This window comes from Gavialis gangeticus, unplaced genomic scaffold (assembly GCF_001723915.1).
Source record: "Gavialis gangeticus isolate Ggan-Ray unplaced genomic scaffold, GavGan_comp1, whole genome shotgun sequence".
NCBI classification, from domain to species: Eukaryota; Metazoa; Chordata; order Crocodylia; family Gavialidae; genus Gavialis; species Gavialis gangeticus.
Window position 1 is genome coordinate 206504953 of NW_017729032.1, and position 9451 is coordinate 206514403.

The window sequence follows — 9451 nt, forward strand, 5'->3', positions numbered from 1 at the left end:
AGAGACAGACTGCAACTATATCTGGACAGGTGACGGGTGGGCGGATAAGAACAGGATGGGTTTCAACACTGACAAGTACAAGGTGATGCACCTGGGGAGGAAGAACCAGCACCATACCTACAGGTTGGGGAACTCTCCTTGTCAGCAGGAAAGGATTTTGGAATCATTATTGATTCCAAAATGAATATGGGCCGCCAATGTGGGGGATACGGTCAGGAAGGCTAACCGCACCTTGTCATGCATCCACAGATGCATCGTGAGCAGGTCCAAGGAGGTGATCCTCCCCCTCCATACAACACTGGTCAGGCCGCAGTTGGAGTATTGTGTCCAGTTCTGGGTGCTGCGCTTCAGGAAGGATGTGGCCAGCACCGAGAGGGTCCAGAGGAGGGCCACTCACATGATCAGGGGGAAGCAAGGCAGGCCCTATGACTGGAGGCTACAGGGCCTGAACCTGTTCAGCCTCCGTAAGAGAAGGCTGAGAGGGGATCTGGTGGCCATCTACAAACTGGCCAAGGGGGACCAGCAGGCAATGGGAGAGTCTCTGTTCCCCCGAGCACTACCAGGAGTAACAAGGAATAATGTCCATAAGTTGATGGATAGTAGGTTCAGGCTAGATATCAGGAGGTGCTACTTCACAGTCAGGGCGGCTAGGATCTGGAACCAACTTCCAAGGGAGGTGGTGCTCGCTCCTACCCTGGGGGTCTTCAGAAGGAGGCTAGATAATCACCTAGCTGGGGTCATTTGACCCCAGCATTCTTTCCTGCCGTGGCAGGGGGCTGGACTTGATGATCTGTTCAGGTCCCTTCTGACCCTACCTACTATAAAACTAGACCAACTAAATAGTTGGAAAAATTGCTCTTTGCAAGCTTTTGAGCACAAACACCCTTCTTCAGGCATAGGGACAGTCTGTTGTTGAAGTGTTCTTCTAAATGGAATAGAAGTCAACATGCAAAATCCAGGTCTGTGAAAATGCAAATGTGTGGCAGTGAGGATCAGAGGCCATGCGAATCTTGTCTGCCTAATTCCTACAGAGGGGTTTATAACATCCCACTATTTCTACCATGCCACCCACTCTATCCTGAAGTCTGAATTCTCTTCTCTTTCTCACTCCAAAATTATACGGAGCTGCTCAAACAAAAGCCAGACTTAAAAAGCCTTGAAGGAGAAAAGGTGATCTTACGTTTAAAACACGTGACAGGAAGAGATGATACAGGCTGTATTCCCAAATCTGCCTCAGAATTCCTTCTCCACCTGTGCCAAAGTTTCTCTATCTGTAGCTTTCTTCTAGGGAGGATGATGCTGAAGACAAACTTAGATGTGCAGGACCCAATTTCCCATTCCCTAAAATCCTAGAGTGAGTCAAATTTCATTTGTGAAATGTGGGAATAAAATGTTATTACTGGTAGGCATGAATGAAGAAATTTCTACTTTCCACTCACTCTGAACAGATATGAATGTCTATATAAGGGGTAAGCAGGCAGTTGAGCATCAAATCAGTGTGGCTTTGTTATAACCTCTTGCATATCAGGGCTAACAAAGCTACCGTACTGTATCCAGCTCCTTGAACAAGGAAGCAAAAAGTTCCTTGCTTTTAAATATGCAAATTATTTATTCTGGAACCATTTCAAGCATGCGATTTGGAACAATAAAGGAAGCATATGATATATATTCTACTAACTAATCTGCCAATCTCTTCAAGAAAGGAAAGCAGCATACAAATGATTGCTTTCATAAAAAGGCAACAACCCCCTCCCAAAAAACCCTGCACCAAACTAGATTTGCATTCTTACACATTAAAGACAGCATGATGATCTTCCAAATACTGGCTTGTCCCTTCCCTACCCCCCCCCCCTTTTTCTTTAAAAAAAAAAAAAAAAAAAGCATCTCTGTAGGCTGTGATGGCTTCTTTTATTTCTGCGTGAAGCATGATGTTGTTGGGAGGTGAGTCACTCTAATCATACAGTAAATTCTCCTCACCAGGCAACATGACAAAATGTGCTCCAGGGGGTTGTGATTTAAAGTGCTGCCTGTATTTCAAGATTACTAAAGACTGAAGAAAGCTGACTTTTCTGAGCAGCTGTCAGTAGAGGTAGATTGCGACACAACTGGATTTTCTCTCGATTAATGTAGAGAAGAAAAACTGGTAATGATTCCACTACAGCAGCAGACCTGTTAGCAAACACTTTTGCTATACTTTATCTTTTGCTCACAAGAGCAAAAGGGGAGGGGGGAGGCACGGGAATGAGTTTGAAAGAAAGTACATGGGTCCACAGGTCACAGAGTAGATTTTGCAACCTGTTGCTTCTGGGATGCACTACTCCCTTATTACCTAGAAATCACAAAAGCAGTTGGCATGAGCCTTTCAAACATATATCTACCAGCTTTTATAACCATTCAGCTCCACAGACCCTGATAAGATCCATGTCTTTAAGATAAGGCATCTCTAATCTTCCTCATTTCCTGCAGGCAGGAAACTGTAAAACTGCTACAGTATGCAAATAAGAACTTTGCCACCAGTGTTATTTTCCCAGTGCCAAAAAACAGCACGTGTATTTGCTCCAATATTTCCTTTTCTGGCCATCTGTAAACCTTTAATTGATTTTTTTTTTTTTTTTTTTAACCGAGACATGTTTTTCCTATTGGTAAAAAAAATCTTGGGTTGGCACCCCTGTGGTTTTATACTTTGCTGCCCCCACCACAAGGGTCCCCTACTCCCCCACACCCTGACACCCCAAACTGCACCCCACACCATGATGCCCTGTAAGCTTTACTTTCACTGGCCCACTCCCCCATCCCAGGACAAACCCCCCATCCACTGCCTCTCCTCCTGCGGACCCACAGTTCCATCTGGGCCACACTATCTCCCTCCCTGTCCCTTAAAGCAAGCAAGTGTAAGAGCCAAGGGATGATCAAAGGGACCCAGTGATTGGAGGGGGGGAGAGGTTGAAGCAGGCTCTAATAAGCCACAAAGCCCTGACAGATCTATGCAGGGTGCAGCACTCCTGCTCAGACAGGAGGTGGCTTTGTTGTCTTTCAGCTTGCCTCCAGCTTTCTTTTCCCTGAAACTAAGCTAAAGCTTCAGTGGCTTCATCTTTCTAAGAAAGGCAAACTGTTTTTAATGACAGGCATTTTTAGGGCTTTTTTTTTTTAAATGGAGTGTCCATATGTTTATAGCAAACCCAATTTGCTCACATTTGTGTTTATTTGTGTACTCGCATGTATAAAAATGGGTTTCTGCCTCCAAATATGTGCACATAGGTATGCTGCTACTTACAAGGGAAATTTAGTTTGGAAACTAGGAAGAACTTCCTAACTATGATGGTGGTTAAGCATTGGAACAGATTACTGTCCTGGAGAGGCTGTGGAATCTCCATCCTCATTTAAGAAAAGATGAGACAAATCCTAGCCTGGGATGGCCCTGCCTTGAGCAAGGGTTAGTTGGACTTTGAGGCCCCTTCTATACCTATTTTTCAGCAATTCAGAGTAGAACTGCAGAGTCAAATCAGGCCCAAAGCATAGGTTCAAATTTAAGAAGGGATTGCTGGAGTTACTGAAAAGAAATGGCAAAACTGCAGTGATGAAAGGTTTCAAGACAGGCAGGTTCCCTGCTCTGCAACCAAGTAACAAAAACTTCCACTTCTATCCACTCTTGCTAACTCTCAAGAATTTGTTGCAAGACTTCCAATATTTGGTGTTTCTTCTTAAAGAATCACAGTTTGGAGTCATGTCTTAAAAAAAGAAAAAAAAAGAAAAAAAATTGGTAGCCACCCCTCAGGTAAGAACTCAGGCTTGAAGCTGGGAACATTCCAAGAGCCCCAACATTTTTAAAAATTATTTTAAAAAACCATTTCATGAGTTTTGGTTTTGACTGGCAACTTTTGAGCCCTTAGGACTATTTCTCTTGCCCACTTTAGAATGACTGTTTTTGTTGTTCTTTCCATCATCCTCAATGAGTGCCAGACACTCATCATGCAACCACGCGTATTCATCATAAGCCTTCCTAAATTTCACTTGTCATACTATTAAAAACACTTACTCCCATTTTCTCTCTCAAGAAGCTGGTCATCCAACTGATAATGTGAATGCAAGCAAACTACATTATCTTCAGTTTATGGTCCAATTACAATTTTTATGAATCTCTTAATATGCCATAAAACTGATTTAATTCTTGAATCAAGGGAGCAGCAAAAAAGTGAAATCTGTCATCAATTACACAGGTGAATTTATTACTTCATTACTGGAGCTTACAACAATTTTACCATGTTATCTAGATACTTTTTAAGCTAAATGCATTAAAAGATTTCAAATCAGCTCTACAGCTTTCACTTTGCAAGATGTGAGAACACTTTTGCACTGTGCCAAAGGCTGCCAGCAGGCTACATAGCCTTTGATCTAGGCCAACTGCATGTAAAAGAAACAGGTCTCCTTGTTTCTTTCAAGGAGAAACTTGAAGTCTGGGGGTCGGACTTGAAGATCTACAAGGTCCCTTCCGACCCTACTTCTATGATACGATTCTATGATTACTCTCTCCATGGCTTCCCTAGACAATAAGAATATACTGAATTTTTAAATGATGCTGAAATGTTCTTTCATCCTCCTGACCTTGCACCAAAAGCAAAATTATGGCTCTGTTTTAGTCAAAGGCAGAATTCCCATGAAATTCAGTGGAATCAGGATTTTACTCACTACCTCCAGGCAACCTCACTTAACCTTCCTGAAGTCAATATCCTGCTGAACAGGATAAGATAGCAGAATTTGGCTCAGGTTTGGTTTTGGTTCCAAAGATTTAGCAGGTGATTAACAGAGACCATTGTTACCACTTTAGGAACATTCACTGCAAAAATCACACAATCTTTATCTCTTTTCAAAGATGTTAATACACAAAATAACTTTCTTTAAAAAGGTGCTAAGAATTCTCCTTATCCATAGTTTACCATCCCTCCGGCAACTGGTATATTGTGCCAGGACTTACTAAAGAGCTGCCCTAAGGTAATATCAGTGTTGCCACCAATTGCAAGTCTTGCGATACCCAAAAATAAAGAATCCGTTTTGTAACTATCTAGTTGGCCTAATAAAAGGATCACACCTACCACACAGACTACTTGTGATACCCACTGTTTTTCTTCAAAACCCCAGTGGGGATAATCACTGGAATACCTGAGAATGTCAGCTTTCAATTTGAGGCCTCCCTCAAAATGGCAGAGAAAAATGTAAAACGTGGCACGGGCACACCACAACTGACAGGCTCAAAAACCAGCACGCATATAAAATGAACCCCAAATACACTCCTGTAAAAACAAAAATGAGTCAGGATTTTTAAGTCAACCCCCAAGGAGGGGCCTGACTAAAATAATGAGTACTTCTGGGTGGCAGTACAGCTAAAAGTCATGTGGTTTCCTGTAAAAGCCCAAATGCTGGAGACTTACTCAGACTGCCAGTTATGGGATGATGCAATATTTATTCTATTTAACGGTCTAATATTTTTACTGATGAGATATCTCTTTGCTCAGTTTTATTTCTTCTAAGCTGTTTAACAAAATACCCATGCAAGATTAAGCAACAGACTGGAATGCATTACAATTTAGATTTAGGCACTTTTCCAAAGCTCACAAACCTCAATATGCTTTGGATCAAACTCTGAACATTACACCCATAGCCCCTGCATTTCAAAGGGAGTTAGGAAAAGGGAATAGAAAATAAGAACAAAGCACTACACAGTGAGAGGGACTGAGTGCTTGGCAGCCATAACTGCACCAAACTGTGTGCACAGGCATGCAGAATAATATATTGAGAACTTTTTTTTTTTTACCTGTGTGGTTTGAAAACTGGACAGAGTTCACAGTGTCAACTTCCAATCCCAACACCTATAAATATGAAACAAATACCAATTTTAGAACATCAACATTTTTCTGCAGATCATCAATATCATAAAACAGTAAGATATGAATTATCACCATGGTCCATGACAGGCTGGTAGACAAACCATCACACAGCCTGGCCAGAAACAGAATCAAGGTCCAGAGATGGGCAGTGAGACAAATGGAGAGAAAAGCCCTCTCAGTGCTTTAACAAACCCAACTTGTCTTAGAGAAGGGTGGAGAATCTTAAAAGGAAACCCAATGTGGCTCCCAAATTTAGATTTCATAAGCTGAGAAACCCAGGTCAACAGAAAACACTGAGATTGTGCTTTGGAGACAAGAGGTTAATCCAATGGAAACAGCTAAAGAAAGCCACACACATCACTAACCACATCACTGTAGTACTTGCAATCCAGATACTGCAGCAGTACACAGGATTCCAAGAGTATCATGAGAATACATTTCTCACTCAATCTGAAAGGAGTGGTAAAAGTTAAGCTAAAAAAAAAGCAAAACAAAGGCTTTTATTTAAATTAATATCTAATGTTATTATACATAATAGGTGGGGAAAGGCAACTAAAGATTTTAACCTGACATTAGCCTTTTAATAGAGAAAGCAATTACTGTTATTTTTCTGATGTTCAAGCCATGTAACTTTTTTATCCACCACTACAGTTGAATACAAATCTGACATAACAGCCTGACATTTAATATTTGCTTTCACATCTCCTTGCTCTGAATAAAATTTCTTCTCAAAAGAAAAGCTACTATATATGGCTCAGTGAGTCATAAGGAGACAATAGAAATGATGCAGAAAAAATTGTGTATGATTCATTTTCAGGCAATTTGCTGGGGGGAAGAGGGTGGTAACTGAAGCCTTTCCCAGTCATGCTCTTCACTGGGATGCACATATCTTCCTTGTCATCAAGAGGGTAACCACCTCACCCAAATTAAAACCACATAGGCAAATTATGCCGGCTCTAAGACCATCTCAGACACAAACACAGACTGGAAAATAATAAGCTCCCTGTTTTAATGCCTGGGGCAACAAACTGTTAAAGGTATGTTTCAAGGGTGCAGACAGAAGTGCAGCTCCCTGTGATAACTGAGAACATTTCCGGAAGCGCTCTGAGTTACAAGAACCCCTGGAACCAAAAAGAAGTTCACTGTTGGTTCCAGTGGGAAGGGGAATCTAGCTGCTCGCTGGGAACCTGCACCTGGTTTCCCCTAGCAATGGCCCCTCCTCTCTCCCAACCTGTCCCATTTTCAGAATAGGAGGAGGGAAAGGGAACAGAGGGGGCACCTCAGGGGAGTCTCCAATATACCCATTCCACCCTCCAGAGGGGGCTGAAACCGCCCCCAGGGGCAGGCAATTATTTTGGGCAGAGGGCCACTTATTGAGTTTTGGCAAGCCATTGAGGGCCGCATGACAGGCAGCCAGGGGCAGCTAAATGTTAATTTTCTAAATTTTTTAGGCATCCCACAGGCCGCATCCAGCCCATGGGCCGCATTTTGCCCACCCCTGCCCCAGACCAAACTCCCTCTGCTCCCTTTCCCCACTCCCATTCTGAAAACAGCTTGAGGCTGGCAGGTAGCGCAGATGTAAGTTACAGAAAACCACAGGCAACGTGTAGGAGGGGCATGTGCACCCCCTGAGATTGGCCGCTGCCACAGACATCTGCAGCTGGTCACCGCTCAGCTCCTCCACATCCGCTGACACTGCCGCGGTCCCTGCTCGGCCCGCCCTTGCCGCCTACATCACCGCGGCCATCTGCAGGCAGTCCCTGCTTGCCACTGCCAACACCTCTGCCTGTGGGCAGTCGCTGTGCCCGCACCCAGCCTAAGGAGGCACGAGTCATTCATGCAGAAAACATTATGTTGTGAAACACCTTCATCTGACCTCTCATGCAACGAGGGGGCAGATTTTCACCCGATCAGCCATTTTTGAAGCTGTCTGCAGCCATGCAATTGTGTTTGGTCACAGCTATAAACTGCTTTCTGTGGCCAGATCAAGCAAAAATTATCACTTCTGTCTATGCACAAATGCTGTTTTGTTTCCCATCAGCCCCTTATCAGTTATGATTTTACAGAGTCATATAGAGTCTGTTAGATGCCATATAAATCTCCTCCAAACCAGTCTCCTAGAACAAGGCAGTTTGGTTTTAGTGCCCAGCCAGAGAACAAAACAATCCTGTACATTCATGTTAGAGGGAGAGATGGGAAAGTTAAAACAAGGCTTGACCCAGTTAGGCTAGCATCAGGTTCTACACCTACTCTGGAGTCAGGTTGGGAGATTTTACATTTGCATATTTTTAATCTCCACTGTTGAAGTGCGGAAGATGCACACAATGAGGAACATCATTTAAAGCAGGAGTATCAACTTCATCCAGCCGGTCTGCAGACCATATCTTTGACACCTCTAATATACAAAGTGAAACCAAAAGCAGATTTAAAAATATCTCATTTCTTTCAATCACTAGCACAAGCATTACTTAGAGAAGCACAACACTTATCTACTATTAGTGGCAATTAATTTTGAGAGTGTCTCTAACTCCACAGTGTTGAACATTTCAGAGCGCCTACTGTTAAAACTTAACATTTAATTGTACTTTAGAGAAAAGGAGATTGCACTAGGACTTTTGGCAGAACAATTAAAAACAGCTTTTAATATATAAGGTTTACATTCAAACAAGGCCCAAGTTTTAGGAGTTTGATATCATCAACTGTCATCTCCAGGAAACAGGATAAGTTGCACTTCCAAAGTCATGACGTTAATTTGTCTGCAAAGGCCTTGTCCAGAGTAGCATTTAAAGCATCCTAGCTAACTCCTGCTTATGTTTAAAAAGGGGTGTAAATCATGACCCAGGCACCAAATCCAGCCAACAGAACTGCTCCCCATCTGGCCCAGTGAGCTTCAGCTCCCTCTGTGCAAAAATTAAGTTTATTTCCCATCTATGGGGACTTTTTACCATTTTGCACCATCTGTACTTTTCCCAGAGCCTGATGAAGGGACTTTGATCCCAAAGCTTGCAGAAAAGGACAGTTTTCTTGCAATTTCCCAGTTGGTCTAATAAAAGGTATTTTGGAAACAAGAGTTCTAGTGTTTTGTATGTGACCCATTTTAATTTTTTTTTCTATTAGGGCAAATGCCTCCAACCACCACCTGAAAGATTTTAATTTATAATTCAGCGCTAGATTTACTAGTGGCACAGTTAAATTATGCTCTCCCTATGCCCACCTGTCCCCAAAGTATTCAATTATTTATTCAATTTATTTGCTGCCCTTCTCAAAAAGGTTCCAGGAAATTTACAATAACAGAAACAGGATGCTTATAAAAAGAACAACAAAACACAAAAACAAACGGGAATCAGACTATCAACTGAAGAGAGACTCCCTAAACAATATCTCAGCCTAGTTTTGTTTGCTAAATGCCTGTCTAAATAGGAAGGTCTTACAGGGCTTCCAAAAAACGTCCAGACTTGTGTCAAGAAGGAGGGATTTCCCAAGCTGAGGAAGGGTTGTTAAGAAGGCCTCCCACTCATTTTCAGCAGGCAGACTTGGCATATTGATGGTGCTTGCAGGATGCTGCTCTC

At 42.6% G+C, this 9451-nt stretch overlaps 1 protein-coding gene across 1 annotated transcript in view; it reads right to left on the reverse strand.

Moving 5' to 3' along the window:
• Window positions 1-8217, reverse strand: part of PDXK (pyridoxal (pyridoxine, vitamin B6) kinase) — a 47479-nt gene extending 39262 nt beyond the window's left edge. Inside the window, exons 1-3 of the mRNA XM_019523874.1 lie at window positions 8159-8217; window positions 6248-6332; window positions 5810-5864 (exon numbers count right to left, since the gene is read on the reverse strand). Of these exons, the coding sequence (XP_019379419.1) occupies window positions 5810-5864; window positions 6248-6332; window positions 8159-8217 (199 nt within the window). The remainder of the gene's footprint in view (window positions 1-5809; window positions 5865-6247; window positions 6333-8158) is intronic.
• Window positions 8218-9451: the final 1234 nt, after the last annotated feature.